The following is a 15,466-nucleotide window of genomic DNA, read 5'->3' on the forward strand; positions in this document are numbered from 1 at the left end:
AGTAAAAGAATACTGAGACCTTTAGGAGACAAATGTGTTCCTAAATTGAGATTTTCTTCAGGAAGATGTAAGACTAAGATTTTAACTTTTTTTTCTTTTTTTTTTTTTTAAGAGCTAGACCCTAAAAATGGTCCTTTACCAGCAACCTGGTGACTTGATAGAGGCAGGAACCAAATATCTAACTGCTTGGGAAAATAGCTGTGGAGCTGCTGGGGGTCAGACAGTCATGTTTATCTTAGGTTCACTGGCACTTGGACAGAAATAATAGTTGCAATGCCAATATTTGGATTGCATAAGCCCTTTATTTATTTCTACCTTAACTTTTGTCTTGTATTAAGAGTGTCATGGTCCGTTTAGGTTTCTCAAATTTTCAGGAGAATTTACTCTGTGAATTAAACTTTATTTCATGAACTTAAGACTTAAAACAAATGTGTCAGGGCTCAATGCACTTGGCTCAGACTAGTCTATCCTATGAATTCACTTATTCACCATTCAAGACATAAAATGCCATAATTTATAATCCATAATGCTTAAACCATGCACTTAAGTGGAAAAAAAAAGGTAAATAAAGTTTAATTCACAGATTATATTCACCTGTAAATTTGAGAGGTCTTAATGGACTGTGACAAAGGGTGATTGCAGGATCCCTGGCAAATACTGTCATATTTGATCTCAGTCCCTGGACAGGTCTCACAGTACCTATATTTCCTTGTTTATGTTTCTCAGATTCCATAAAGGCACAGAGAATACTTCTTCCTGAAGATATTTTGGCCTTTTCAGGAGTGAACAGTGTAGGCTGACTGTGGCAGAGAGGTCTTTCAAGATTAGCATTACATGGAGACACAGCAAGTCATTCTCTAAAATCTGAGTTTCACCTACAAGTTTGTAGGGGAAGAAGGTTATACACCTACACCTGAACCTGAAGTGCTTTCTCTTTGATACAGATAGTCAAAAATAAATTTGTTTCTTTTTATGTAAAAGTGTGTAAACTTGTACACTAGTGCAATTGGAGACACGGGTATTTTCTGTGGAGTTTTTGCTGGCAGACTAGATCTTTCAGTGTCTGCTTGGATTTCTCATATTTGAATCAGAAACCATGTAGCTTGTGGATGGTTAGAGCATTTTTAAGTCCATGACAGGAAATTCAGCTGAGGAGGAAAGTGGTTTTGCTTGAACCAAGCATCACAGTAGTTATAGCTGCACAATTTCTAGCCAGCTTGCATTTTGGGCAGAGCTGATGTCTGTGTGCAAAAGCTGTGCAGACACAGGTGCAGGCTACATGTGGAGTTTCAAGCTGGAATCTGAAGTCTGCAGTCTCTACCTCCATATCCAGTAGGACTGTGACTACCAGACACTCCATGAGCAAATTAGATAGCTCTGCAGGCACTCTTCAGAATGTTTCTCATAGCTGATTGAGCAATTGAGCAAAGCTTTGCCTTAATGAATTACGAAAGGAATAGAGCTTCATTTAAATGTCTTACAACACTGAAAGAAAATAACTTTGCCTAAAAAATTAGAGTTAAGGATGGAATTGAATGCTATGCTTTGTGAGACCGTGCAGTGGTAATGTCTAGGTTTTCAGAGAAAATAAACCTGCAACCAGCTTAGAGGGTAAGCCATTGGTCACACCCAAGGTGCATTGCCAGGAAGATCTGGAGAGCAATTACCTCATGTCCACCCAGTCAGGTATAGCTCATGGGATACCTCCAGGATTTTTCTTGTTAATTATCTTCATTTTGGCAACAAATTATTTGTATCAATGAAGCCTGTTTTTATATGGTTGAAATGTTAGTTCATCTACCTGGAGCAGGGGAGAAGAATGTGAAGAAGCAGCAGGGTCAGGTACTGCCTGTGGCTCCCCATCCCCTTCTGCCTTTGCACTCCTGTGGCTTTGCTGAAGGGGCTGAGTGTAACTGGTAGGGGCACAAGGAAGGGGAAGAGGGGCTTGGAGTGAAGTTGAGCCAGGAAAAGGGAAGGAGAAAGATGTTTTCTGTAAGTGTTTTAATGTATTCGTTTTCAGTTTTGGTTTCCTCATGCCTAAACCAGCACTCAAATATTTATTTTAATTGGCAGTAAATTAAGCTAAATTCCCCAAAATTGTCTGTTTGAACAGAACAGTAATTGGTGGATATTTTGTCTGTCTCAACCCAAAACTTTCTTGCTCTTATTCTTCCTGTTTTCTTCCTCATTCCACGGGAGTTGCAGGCCAGGGAATGAACCAACTGCAAGGTGGGAGTTTGACTGCTAGCTGAGGCTAACCCACCACAGCCATGTTAATAAAACCATCTATTAAGTGATGCATGTGGAATCAGGGGTCAGGGTGAGAAGCCAGTGGCTAACTTTGTATTACAATATCAATTCAGGTTGTTGAGACGTGATTGAAGAACCTGACTTGAAAGTCCAGGACAGCAAGAGTTCATGTGCCTGTGAAAAGGCAGAACTACTTGCGTGTCCTGCCAGCTCCTTTGCAGCACCCTGTTCCACAGGGTATCACCTCCCTCAGCTCCATTACTGTGTTTGCCATAATGGGTTGGTTCCTGGTAGCTCAAGTTACTCAAGGGTGTGAGGAATTTAAAACAAACACAGCAAAAAAATGGCACATGAGAACAAAAGACAATGATGTCTTTTTACAGGAGACACTGTTTTCCTGCCTGTGTCTAGAAAAAGCACTGTTGGCTAGTAGCAGTAATGGTAGTGCTTTATGGTCTGGTGTTAGGAGTGTTTCAGCACTTGTGGGCTTTGCTGCAGTGCCTGCTCCACTTGGCTCAGCAGTCAGGGCTCTGTTCCTTCTGTCCAGAAGGGCTGCATGAGGGATATCAGGGTGTTTGGGTGGTCAGGAAAGTGCGACTTGCTCTGTTTTGTTCCTGACAGAGATGGATGAATGTTCTCTGCCGGACAATGGTGGGTGTGAGCAGCACTGTGAGAACACACTGGGCAGTTACAAATGCACCTGTGAGCCTGGCTATGAGTTGACAGCTGATAAAAAGAGCTGTGAAGGTAAGTAACCCATAGATTGAGCCATCTGACTCTAGGAGAGGTACTACAGCTATAAATGGAATTTAACAAGTCTTGGAAGTGATTTTCCTTACCCCTCCATCCTCTTAGTTTCACTTTATTTTCCCCCAACTGATATTTTTGTTTTTGTTAACATCTTCCATTGAAAAACAAGTTTTGATTCAAAAAACCCTGAAAATTCTCAGCTTTATACTGCTAATCATCCCTAAAGCCAGTTGTCCTTCATGGCCAGAGATTGCTGTTCAGACCAGATCTCCCACAGCGCAACATAAGGGAAGTAGGCATTACAACCTAACCATTGAGTGGCCCAAAAATATTTAAATCTAACACTCGATTTGTTTCTCATAAAGGAATTTACTTCATATAATAAAATATCAGTGTTTTGTCTGCATGCAAAACAGGCTTTTTCGCACTGAAGAGAATTTTCCTCCCTTCCTTTTTTATGAAGGAAAAAAACTCCATGTCTATAATAGAAGGTGTTTGTGTTAGCTTTCTAGAGAGTTAATCTTATGCAACAAGTGTTGCTTCTACCAACAATACAGCTGTTGGTGTGCTGAGAATCCATCCATTGTTCTTGTCTCAAAACTCTGTCTGTAGGGACATTTAGGGAGCTCCACATGCTATCAGTGGTGCTCTCAACATCACCCGGTTTGCCCTGACTTCTGCTTTTGTCAAACTGTTTGGGTAAGAGTGCTGTCGACTTGGTGAGGGCAGTCAGGTGTATGCAAAAGGCTTTTGAAAGTTTTGTGGTTTTTTTTGGTTTTTTTTTTTTTCATAATTTATTGCAATTTTAGCAAGCCAGTTGCTAAGTTGTTATAATTTGGCAGGGTTTTTTCTGAACTTCACTCTTAACCTCCTATTTTAAACTTCATTTGTGGGCAAAACGGAAAGGATAGTCTTTGAAACCGTAGCAATATACATCAGAGTAAATTGCTTTTTTTTCTCCAAAACCACTTGCTTTCTACTCTATTTATATTGAAGCTGCTCCCTTGTGTTAGGGTTAGTCCTCTTAATGCAAAATGATGCTGGGAACAAGACACAGAAAGCTTTTATCCCTGTGGGTGTTGAAGATGTGGCTAGATCTCATTATTCTCAAGAAACAGCAAGAAAAAAAATAAAAGAAAATGCTTTGTTGCAAATAGAATTTTGCAGCAAGTTGAGGTTTACTCATTTCAGGTAATAGCCCTGCCCGCCCACAAGAGGATGAAGCTGAGATGTCTTAAATTTTTAAAGGATATGGGATAATACAGCTAAGTCTTGACTTTGCCTTCAACTTTCCCTAGAAAACATGCAGTCCAAATATAATAAACCACTGAAGAGTTGACAAGAAAGTCTTCCTTATGATTCCATTATCTTGTAATTATTCCATTACTGATAAACTTAAAATAGTAAGGTTTGTGGCACTGAGTGTAGGTGAATTTACCAAGCTGGGCTTTACAACTGTGTTGTGCATGTCAAGTCAATTAATTCACAGTAAGCCCAAGGACAGAGATTAAAAAGGAAATTATCTTACATGGTGGCTTTCAGGGCCGTAGCCTCATTGGGTGTGTTTGACTCGTGATTTACTGCAGGTGAAATTTCTGTCTTCTTCACACTTCCCAGCATTTTAAGCCAGTTCTGGAGGCTGGAATTTGAAATGTGCCACCTACCAGGATCTGGTTCATTTGCTAGTTAACACTGTAGCCCAATCTGTGTGTCTAACAGACCCAAGTAAAACTTGTGTTCATTTATTGCCTCTCCAGCTGCCTGTGGGGGCTTCATCACCAAGCTCAATGGGACCATTACTAGCCCTGGATGGCCCAAGGAATATCCTACTAACAAAAACTGCGTCTGGCAGGTGGTAGCTCCAGCCCAGTACCGGATCTCTCTGCAGTTCGAAGTGTTTGAGCTGGAAGGCAATGATGTACGTAACCAGTCCCTGCATCTCTGAGGTGGGACTACTGGCTAAATCAGAGCTGGATAAATCCTTGGGGTACAAGGAAGAAGAGGCTCTGTCTTACTGGTGGAGCTCCTGGTTGTTTTCCCACCCTCAGTGTAATTACACCAATAACAGTGACTGTTCCTTGAAGTCTGCATTTGCTTTCTCTGTGGAGTGGAAGGATTAAAGCTGTTCTGTTATAAGTGGGTGCAATGGTTTAACCCAGTCTGGCAGCTACACACCTGCTCACTCACTTTCCCCCAGTGGAATGGGGGAGACAATCAGAAAGGTAAAAGTGAGAAAAACCCATGGGTTGAGATAAAGACAGTTTAATAGATAAAGCAAAAGCCACGCATGCAAGCAAAGAAAAATGAGGAATTAGTTCACTGTTTCCCATGGGCAGGCAGGTGTTCAGCCATCTCCAGGAGAGCCGGGCTCTATCACACATAGTAGTTACTTGGGAAGACAGACAATGTCACTCCAAATGTCTCCCCTTCCTCCTTCTTCCCTCTACTCATGCCCACTTTATATACTGGTATGATGTCCTGTGGTATGGAATATCCATTTTTTCAGTGAGGATTGGCTGTCCTGGCCATGTCCCCTCCTAGCTCCCTGAGCACCCCGAACCTCCTCACTGGTAGAGCAGTACAAGAAACAAAAAAAGGTCTTGGCTCTGTGCAACTCCTGCTTAGCAGTAACAAAAAGTCTTGATATTATCACGCCTTTTCTCAGCACAAACCCAAAACACAGCCTAGTACCAGTCACTGTGAAGAAAATTTAATCTACCCCAGCCAAAACCAGCACAATGGGCTTCTTTTCTCTATTAGTTTTGCATAATTGTAGGTATTTTCCATCCCTAATAGGTGTCCTACCTCCCACCTCCCCAGTGCTGCTTTTGCAGGAAAATAGTTGGAAATGAACAATGAAGTAGAGTTCTTCAATGGTAAAGGAAGTAACAGTAAAAGCGTCTGTTCTTTGCCATGCACAGTAGAGTTTGAATAAAGCATTCAGGTCTGAGTTTCCCACTGTAAATGGGAGCAGTGGCACTTCCATAATTCAGGAGGCTGCTAAAGTTCATTCAGCACTGTCAGGTTCTTGGATAAGGTGGAAATGATTACTTTTGCTAAATTCAGTGAACCTTTGCTATTCTGAAAAACACACCCATCCTTTAAGATCAGGGCAGGAAGCGAAGGGGTGAGAAAACTAACAGACAAGATTTTGGGCAAGTGAGTAGTGTATTTGAGGCTGTTTCTGTTCCTTCTCTGTCCCCTTTCTCTGAAATGCTCTGTTCCAAGACCAAGAGCTGAGAAATGTCTTCCTCTCTTGGCAGGTCTGTAAATATGACTATGTTGAGGTTCGTAGTGAGCTGGCTTCTGATTCCAAGCTACATGGCAAATTTTGCGGCTCAGAGAAGCCTGAGGTAATCACGTCATATGGCAACAACATGAGGCTGGAGTTCAAATCAGACAACACGGTCTCCAAGAAAGGCTTTAAAGTCCACTACTTCTCTGGTATGTGACTGTGTTCTTTCACTTGCTTACCTGTCTCCTCTGACTGAACCTCTTGGTTTTGGTGAACTTTCTTCAACATCCTGCCAGAGCCTGACCTGGTTCATTAAATCTAAAAGCATGGTTGCTCTGTTCTGTGTTACGTTCATCTTGGGTTCTCAGTGCAGTGTGTGGTCCAGTTTCATAGTGTGGTGTCAGCAAGATGCATGAGTTCCATCAATACCTCCAGTCCTTCTACAGCAGGAAGCAATGTGTAACCTAACCCTAGAAGTTATTACTGTCTCTAGAAGATTAGAGGAAAGCTTTTTCCTCTGAAACTAGAAGATGTAGAAAATTTCCAGTAGTGTTCTATATAGTAATCATTCCCATCAAAGCAGCGTGTACTAGTGGAAGTTTTTCATCCTGTTCTCAATCCTTTGCCAGTGATGTACCTTGCTGGCAGGCAGTTCTGGAGGTTAACTGTCTGGCATTTGGAAGCAGAAATTCAATTTCGTTGTGTCTCTTCAGCAGAGGCCTAGGAGTATTAATGCTTTTGAGGAGAATGATCAGGCAAAACGGCCTTGAATTAGGACAGGTGCAGAGTAGAATAAGGACTAAGGGTTTGACTTATTAAATAAAAAAGGAGGAAGGATGAGGTGGGTATGATTCACCTAGAAATATGTTTGGGAGTGAGGAAACAGATGAATTTAATGAGATCTAGGGAGGTCATTATCCCAAGAAAAAGTAGATATAAACTTCTCATAAATTAAAGTGAACTGGAAACCATGAGCAGATCCTATGCTCAGAAGGTGAGATTGAGGAATGCATAGTCCTGAACACACAGGAGTCAAGATCCACTGGGATATATTTCAGCTTCAGGGAGCAGCTCATACCTTAGATCTTCTTAATCACCTGGCTGTTTGTTCTCAGACAGAGCTATTTAGAAATGGAGGCTCATTAGAGCACATAAGAACTTGAAAATATAAAGTAGATTTTTACCTCGGCTAGTGAATTTGTGTGATGATTTTCCTGGACTCTATTCTTAAAGAATGAGATGCTGCTCTAGGTCTTGTTTAGACAGGAGTCTTTAACTAATAAACTTACATTATAAAATAGAACACATTTGTGATACATTTTATAGAATGTGAGGCAGTTGAAGAGAATAGGATCTGAGCTAAAATGCTTACTGGACTAATCCAGCAGTAGAGTTGGAGGTTTGCATTGCTATCTGCCAGCCTGGGTATGGGGCTCTCAGCTGCTGACTGTGGCAGCCTGTGTCACTGTTAACTCAGTATTTGTTGGTTTGATCCTGCCCAGACAAGGATGAATGCTCCAAAGACAATGGTGGTTGCCAGCATGAATGTATCAACACCTTTGGGAGCTATATGTGCCACTGCAGAAATGGCTTTGTGCTGCATGAAAACAGCCACGACTGTAAAGAAGGTAAAGTCCCCACCCCTGCCCTCGGGAATGCCAAGGTACTTCAAACACTGTTTGGTTCAGGGCGCTTCCTGCCCTGAGCTGAAAGGAAGTTTGTACAGCATACCAGGCAAGGGCAGTGAAAAAGCCCCAGCTAGCTGCAAAACTGGCTAGAAATAGGACCATTCCCATTCCCCAGTCTTGCTCTCTATATGCCCACAGGGGATGCACAGGGTGGGGATGAGAAATTTGACTTGCAAAAGGAGCAGTTGTGGGACATCATCATTAGACTTGTCACTGCTGCTTCATTTAATTATTGTGTTTGAGTCAGAAAAGAAATCTAACCACTTGCTGGTGCCAAAACTACCTTTCTTCCTGCTCCCCTATCCCTGCTATGTGCTCCCATGGCTTTCCTGTATATAGTCTCTGGTCTTTGTCTGACCTCTGCATGAGCTGATAAAGCTCTCCAAATTGGCAAAACAATGCAAGGCTGAGATAGCACCAGAGTTAACACTGTGGAGGAGTTGACATCATGGCCCTAGAACAGGGCAGATGAGGTGAATGAGCAGGAGAATAGATTAGGGTGTGAGGACATAGGTTAGGTTAATGAGGCCCAGGGGAGTGAGATGGTCCATTTCACCATCTGCCAGGTTAGCTCAAAATAAATATAGGACAAACCCACCAGAACTATGGAGTAATACTAAAAGGTCTTGTTTGGTGACTGAAGCCTTCCATATCTCTGCCCTGCAGAGGGTCTCAGTGGGCAGAGAGGACCATGTAGGACACTACAGGGTTGCCATGTGAGACTTGCCCCAATGCGATTTCTCTCTCCCAAGCTGGTTGTGAGCACAAGCTGAATGGTGCAGAGGGAATGATGAGCAGTCCCAACTGGCCTGACAAGTATCCCAGCCGGAAAGAGTGCACCTGGGACATCTCTGCCACACCTGGCCACCGAGTGAAAGTAGTGAGTAGCCAGAGAGCGGGCGTGTGAGGCAAGAAGCAGGCTGGGCTGTGAGGAGCTGAAGTGGCTTCCCACTACCACTGTGTGAGTGGGAGGCTGATGCCCTTGGATCCTCTTTGGGGCTCTTGGAGAAGAGTTTTCTGGGAGGCTGCCCTGGCTTGCAAAAGGGCAGAAGGTCTCAGAGGAATACAAGACAGAGGAGAGGCAGCTTGGAGGAGACTCCAGCAGATGACAGCTGTAGAGTATTGTGCTCTGTAAGCAGATGGCATAAATGCCCTCCCACCCCTACCCCTCCTTGTGAACCACTCCCTTGGGGCCATTTCTGCATTAAGTGGTGGCTGAGCCAGCCCCTCTGAGGGAGAGGTGTCAGGCCCATTTTACAAATGGCAGGACATGCCCAAAGCTGTGCAAATGGCCCATGTATTGGGGGAAAAAATCCCTGTGCTCAGTGGAAGTGATATTACAGAACTGCCCTTCTGGTGTGGTGGGCAGAATTTCCAGCCAGAAAAATAAGTGTTATAAGGCTTGCAGTTGATAACTGTTGTCATGCACCCATGTGAGGCAGCAAGGCTGAGGCAACACAGCACACTGATATGGAGTTCTGGTCTTTGCTACCTTGAGATGACTCTTATCTGAAAGCACATTATTCTGTTTTAGTGTGTGGGGAGAGTGGGACAGATGTACCATTTGATCTGTTTCTCACTTGGCATTTCACCATATGCTAAATTGCATAGTCAGATTTACAACTGTCTTAATTCTCCATATTCTTGCTCTAGACCTTCAATGAGTTTGAGATTGAGCAGCACCAAGAATGTGCCTATGACCACTTGGAAATGTATGATGGGCCCAACAGCAAGTCACCTATCCTTGGCCGCTTCTGTGGCAGCAAGAAACCAGACCCTGTAGTGTCTTCTACCAACAAGATGTTCCTCAGGTTTTACTCTGATGCTTCTGTGCAAAGGAGAGGTTTCCAGGCAAAGCACAGCACAGGTAAGCTGGTTGCCTGCCAATACCCCAGTGCCAAAAGATCTCAGTAAGTCTCACTAAATTTTTACTAGATATAAACAGACACACCTTTCTCCTAAATTTTAAGTGGTGTACATTCAGTTCCCAGACCGCTGCCAGTGCCATACCATAAATAGCAGCTCCCATAACATCTTCGAATTCTCTTGGTATTGCACATTCCTGTTCAGGCTCTTATGTTGAATTGGAGGTATTTGGTTGAGCAACAATCCTTTTTGTTCCACATCAACCATTGGAAAAGGAGGTGATGCAATTTAGCCTGTGTATTGGCCCACCCTCAGAACACGCCCACATTAGACTGATTGTGGTAGAAGCAGAGCTGTGCTGTGGACAGGCACAACTTGATCCTCCTATCTGTGCAGCCCAGAGGTGGGTATGTTGTGCCAACATTCATTTGTTTGAAATCCCTGTCACTGTAAATAGATGGAACATGCTCAAAGTAGCCGTGCACCTGACACTGGTGAAGAAGCATCTTCCTCATTGGCTGCAGGAAAACTCTGCTAAAGCATGCAAGTTCTGCACAAACACAGGGCTACTTTTGTGCATTGTGTGGGCAGGAAAGGATTGTTTTGGTCACCAGTTTTCTGATGTGCTTCTGCTTCCTGCTGAAAAAATACTTGGGGTCAGGATTTTATCTACAGGACAAATGCAAAGAGCAAAGCGGTTGCTTTCTAATACAATAAAATTTCCCAGTGTATGTGTCAAGAACCCTATGCTGCCAGCCTAAACTGATCACCTCTTTCCATATGTGTTCTATACCAAAAAACCCAAGTTCCTCTAAGCTCTGTGGGCCTTTGAATTCCTGGGTGACTGTAGAATTCAGAGTTTTATTGTAGTTTGGTGCAGTGTTTAATTACTTTCCTATTGCACTTCAAACTGGAGGTCTTCTCTGCTCATGTCTGACCCAAAAGTGGGATGAGTCTTTGTTGTGAGTAAAACTTTGAGAGACTGTTTTGTGTCCTTTTCTCCCTTCAGAGTGTGGTGGGCTTTTAAAGGCTGAAGTACAAGCTAAGGATCTGTATTCCCATGCTCAGTTTGGGGACAACAACTACCCAGGTCAAGCCAACTGTGAATGGGTGATTGTAGCTGAAGATGGTTATGGGGTGGAGCTAATATTCCAGATATTCGAGATAGAGGAGGAGGCTGACTGTGGGTACGACTACATGGAGATTTACGATGGTTACGACAGCACTGCACCCCGTCTGGGACGCTTCTGTGGCTCGGGGGTAAGCCATGACAGCGGTGATTTCAGGGGGATCGCTCAGGGGGGCAAGGAAGTATCCTCATACCGTGTTTGGAGAGGGGCAGCTGTCAACTGGTACTGAGAATGCTTTGTGGGTTTTGCTTCTTTCCCTTCCTCAGGAGATCACAGCCATTTTCTGTTACACAGTGTTGGCTGGAAAATTCTTGCTGACTGACTGTTTCAACCCAGGGCCATGTACAGCAGCATGAGACTGCCATGCTGCTGTGCCCCAGCCCTGCTGTCAGTGTTGTGTAAATGTGGGAAATGGCTTCCAAAGGGCAGTTTCATCCTGTGCTGTTTCATGGCTCAAGCCAAGTTATTGTGGCCATGCTATGGCAAGGGTGAGTGGTGGAGGGCCTTAGAGCTGTGTGATGCTTGCTGCCTTTAGGATGGATGGCATGCTGTCTCCTAAACTGTCACCTGCATCCCCGTTACCAGGAGTGATTCTAACATGAGTAATGGCATGTGGTTTTTGAAATCAGAGGGTCTGTGTTTGATTTCTCTAGGCCTTCAGCAATTAAATGGAGATGTTTCTTATTGAATTTAAAGAGAGACAATCAGGGATCAGGTGTGTGGAAGAAGTCCTCACAAACTGAGGAAATGGTCTGGAAACCAAGGCAAACAAAGGCAGAGCAGCTTGGTGTGAAGAAGCTCAGGGCAGCTGGGTAGTAATCTACCTACCTGCACACTGATGAATGAAGAATGGCTGGGAAAGGGAAGCACGAGGGGATTGCAGCAGGTCACAACAGTGTGGGACATAACCAGAACTGTCATGTAAGATAAGTACCTGAGTTATTTGAACTCTGGGAGAGCCTCAGCTACCAAACAGGTTCCAGTTTTCTCCTGAAAAGACAATGACAAATTAGAATAAACCTGAAGACTGGAATGAGAATATTCAGCGAGGCCTGTGAAGAAAGCGGCTGGAAGGGCTGGGGTTGTAGAGTGGACTGACCTCAGTCTTCCAACATAAAGAGCAAAGGAATGTGCTTAGGAAAGCAGATCAGGGCAGGAGATGCTGAGCATTCAAGTCTTCATGTTTACTGGCCAGTCTGTCTTCACTGTGGGCTTAAACTCTAGTGTCATGGTGCAGACAGTTATTTAGTCTCCATATATGACCTCTGTGTACTGTCTTCTTTCCTTTTTTGCAGCCTCTGGAAGAAATTTACTCTGCAGGGGATTCCATTATGATTCGATTCCATACAGATGACACCATCAACAAGAAAGGATTTCATGCCCAATACATAAGTACCAAATTTCAGGATGTATTGCACATGAGAAAATAGTTTGACTGCTCCTCACAGATATTCCCCATCTGAAGATTGAGACATTTAACTGTGATCTTTGTCTTTTTTTTTTAAAAGCTTCTGTGCACTTGGCCAAAAGCAGTGTACATTATTTTCTGTAACTAAAACTAAATCCAGTCTCAAACGTTTGCCTCTGCAATTATTAGCATGACCCTTTCTTGTTAACTTACCCAGGATCAAAAAATTGTCTTTTAATCACACCTGCCAGGGCATAAACATTGTATTTTGCACAACTTGCCATGGGGCTGAATGAAGACTGAACTTGAATTGAGAATAGCCTTCGTCTCTTGCATATCTTGTTTCTAGGTGACATTTCCCAAGCATCCACATGAGCTATCTGAACGTATTTTCTGGAGCAAGTGTTTTGGACAGACATCCAGTAGGATTTTTTCAAAGGACTTTGTGAGCCACATACTCTCCCCTACCTGTCCCAACTACTCTGTGCAATAAGAGAACAACCAGATGGCTGTGCCTGCATCACTCTTTCTGTCCTCTCTATTATTGTCTTGCTTCTTGTTGAGTGGAGAGCAAGGCAGGGGAAAGGGACAGTCTCTTCTAGCTACTTGGATTCCAGGGAATGAGGACGACCCAGTATTTGGTGTGTGGTAATTCTCATGGTATATGTTGAATGGAAGTACTTCATTGCAGTGCCCAAGGTAAGAGTGGTGGCTGACACGGAAATGTTGTGGTGGGATGCAAGGCAAAGCTGTGTGATGGTGGCAAAGCTTAGTAACAGGAGTATTGACAACATGCTCTGGTTACACCACCGTGCGAGGCAGCTCAGAGGGCTGTGGCAGCAGTCCAGGCCCTGTCTTAAATAAGGAATCTCTCCTTCTCACTCCACCCATGCCTGCTTTCTCAGCCTTCTTTACACTGATTCCTTTCCATACTACCACTTCCCTGTGAGCCCTTCCTTTTCACAGCAGAGCTGCTCTCCCCAGGGCTCCCTACCACAACCTGGGAGTGCTCTGCAACTTCAGCTGGCCAGAACATCTTGCTGAAGGAATCGCTGGGGCAGGGGAAGTCAGGGTGTCCTTTGAGGCAGAGGGACACAGACCACGCTACAGGTCAGCTTTGGTGATCTCTGGGAATGTGTCAAACTTGCAAGCTGCGGGCATGGGGCTAGGAATGGAGGAGTTCTGATTTCTGCTTCCTCCCCACTTGTCACTGGTGCATGGCCCAGTCTCTTAACTTCACGGCAAGGGTGCAAGTGAGATGGTAACTTTGACTTAGAGCACTTAGAGCTATGAGGCTCAGACATGTTCTTGTTTGCCTGTGAGAACTACACAGCCACAGGCTTGAAGAATTAACAGGTAGCTTGGTGCTTCTTTCAAAAACAAAAAAGGAAGAGTGTGTTTTGGGGGAAGCACTGTAACTGAGCAGTTGACATGGGAGGAAAAAAATACTTCATTTTGAATGTTGCATTAAGGCACTCATGGGCAATTATGAGCTAAAAGCTGAGGTATGTTAGCTTTAATAAAGTATTTATAATCCAAGGATTACTATGTTTACATAACCATTGTGCTGTCAGGCTTTGGAGTGGAACCTCCTCTCTTGTGTATGACTGTGGAGAAGTGTGGGGCCAGTGCCACTGTCTGGCACAAACAACATTCCTGGAGATAAGGGTATTTCAGATGGATAATAAATAGACCCAGCCCTCTCCAGAAATCCTTGACTAGAATATGGGCCAAGTATTGTGAATACTAGGAGAAGCAAATGCATGAAAATATTTTCTTGCTTAGATCAAGAAAAGTAAAGTAATTTATGCATACACAGAGAGGATTATATGTATATAAAATGTGCATGTAGAGCACCAGTAGTCAAAGCCTTAAAAAGTGTAATGTGAAAAATACTGTACCGTTGACTATAGCTTTATTGCAAGCTGTATAAAATCATGTTATCTCTATTTTTGTTTGGGGTTTTTCGTTTGCTTTATTTTAGCTCTGCTTTGTTTATTTTTTAAAATTTTGTGGCCTTTTTACCGGCAAGACCTCTGATCTGACCATGCAGTCGGGGGAAGTGAGCTCTACTAGATGGGGTGTGCGTTTATCCTTCTCTTCTTTGCTCCAGTTCAAGCAAAATTACAGTAACTCAGGTCTGGAAATTAAAGTGTGACATCAACCCCTGTGAAACAGAAGCAAAGTTTCAGGTGACAAACAGCAGTTCAAGTTTCCTGACCTTTTAGTGGTAGCAGTGACTCTAAAGAAAAGTGAATGTAGCAGGTTCCCATGTACTTTAAAATCTTTTTTCCATGTTCTGGTAATTTCCCATACACCCCAGGTTGGTTTGATGCAGATGCTTGCAATGTGGTTTGACAGATCTATGACACTTGTTCGTGTTCATCCAGGTGTCTTTTGTGACAGTGTGTTCACAAATATTGTACTGTGCATTCTAACAAATGATCTATGTAGAATATTTCTGCTGTACTGACTGGACTTTACAGTCAATAATTCTAAATGAGTGAAACTTTCTTAAGAAAAATAATATCAAACCCTCTGATGTGTGAATATGTATTCCAGTCATTGTGTGGTTTTACATTTCACTGACTAAAATACTTTTTAGAGGGGGAGAAGGCGGGGGTGTGGGGACAATCACAAATGTATCTGTGTCCAGAACAAATCTTGGCATTCATTAAAGACCATGGATTCAGCTGTACATTCTGTTGTATGCTTGAATTTTCCACTTCTTGAAGAGGAGGAAATTTCTTACTATATACCTTGTTCTGCCAGCTGTTGTTTGGGTCTACTGCTAATACCGGGAAGGAACTTTCCTGTGGGCCTTTAGGTTGGCAATGGCTTTTGCAATCAAGGGAGCATTTAGAAAGTGGGGCAGATAAAGAAGGTGGCAAGCCAATGGGCAGATTGTTCCATGCCAACGAGTGTGAAATCCCCCGACTCTAGCCAGTCTGCAGTGGTAAAGGTCAGGGGTCTGGGAATTAGTCTACAAGTGTTTCTCAAAGGACCAGCTCATTTGCTACATGACAGCCTATGGCCTTCAGCAGCAGGTGCCAAACACCCAGAGACTTGAAACTCCTGTGCGAAGGACAGCAGGCTGAGGCAGATGTTCCTTACTGCAAAGTTTTAGTCCACAATCCTT

General features: G+C 43.5%; 1 protein-coding gene across 2 annotated transcripts in view; it reads left to right on the top strand.

Moving 5' to 3' along the window:
- Window positions 1–15,025, top strand: part of TLL2 (tolloid like 2) — an 85,644-nt gene extending 70,619 nt beyond the window's left edge. The window contains exons 14-21 of one of the 2 annotated variants that reach the window (XM_041461611.1): window positions 2,872–2,997; window positions 4,758–4,918; window positions 6,264–6,444; window positions 7,738–7,863; window positions 8,676–8,803; window positions 9,577–9,790; window positions 10,799–11,049; window positions 12,215–15,025. In XM_041461611.1, the coding sequence (XP_041317545.1) occupies window positions 2,872–2,997; window positions 4,758–4,918; window positions 6,264–6,444; window positions 7,738–7,863; window positions 8,676–8,803; window positions 9,577–9,790; window positions 10,799–11,049; window positions 12,215–12,349 (1,322 nt within the window). In that variant the 3' untranslated portion in view covers window positions 12,350–15,025. Of the gene's footprint in view, window positions 1–2,871; window positions 2,998–4,757; window positions 4,919–6,263; window positions 6,445–7,737; window positions 7,864–8,675; window positions 8,804–9,576; window positions 9,791–10,798; window positions 11,050–12,214 lie in introns of those variants that run through there. The other variant, XM_041461612.1, reaches the window with a different exon arrangement.
- Window positions 15,026–15,466: the final 441 nt, after the last annotated feature.

Source organism: Pyrgilauda ruficollis, unplaced genomic scaffold, assembly GCF_017590135.1.
Source record: "Pyrgilauda ruficollis isolate IOZ18807 unplaced genomic scaffold, ASM1759013v1 scaffold15, whole genome shotgun sequence".
NCBI classification, from domain to species: domain Eukaryota; kingdom Metazoa; phylum Chordata; class Aves; order Passeriformes; family Passeridae; genus Pyrgilauda; species Pyrgilauda ruficollis.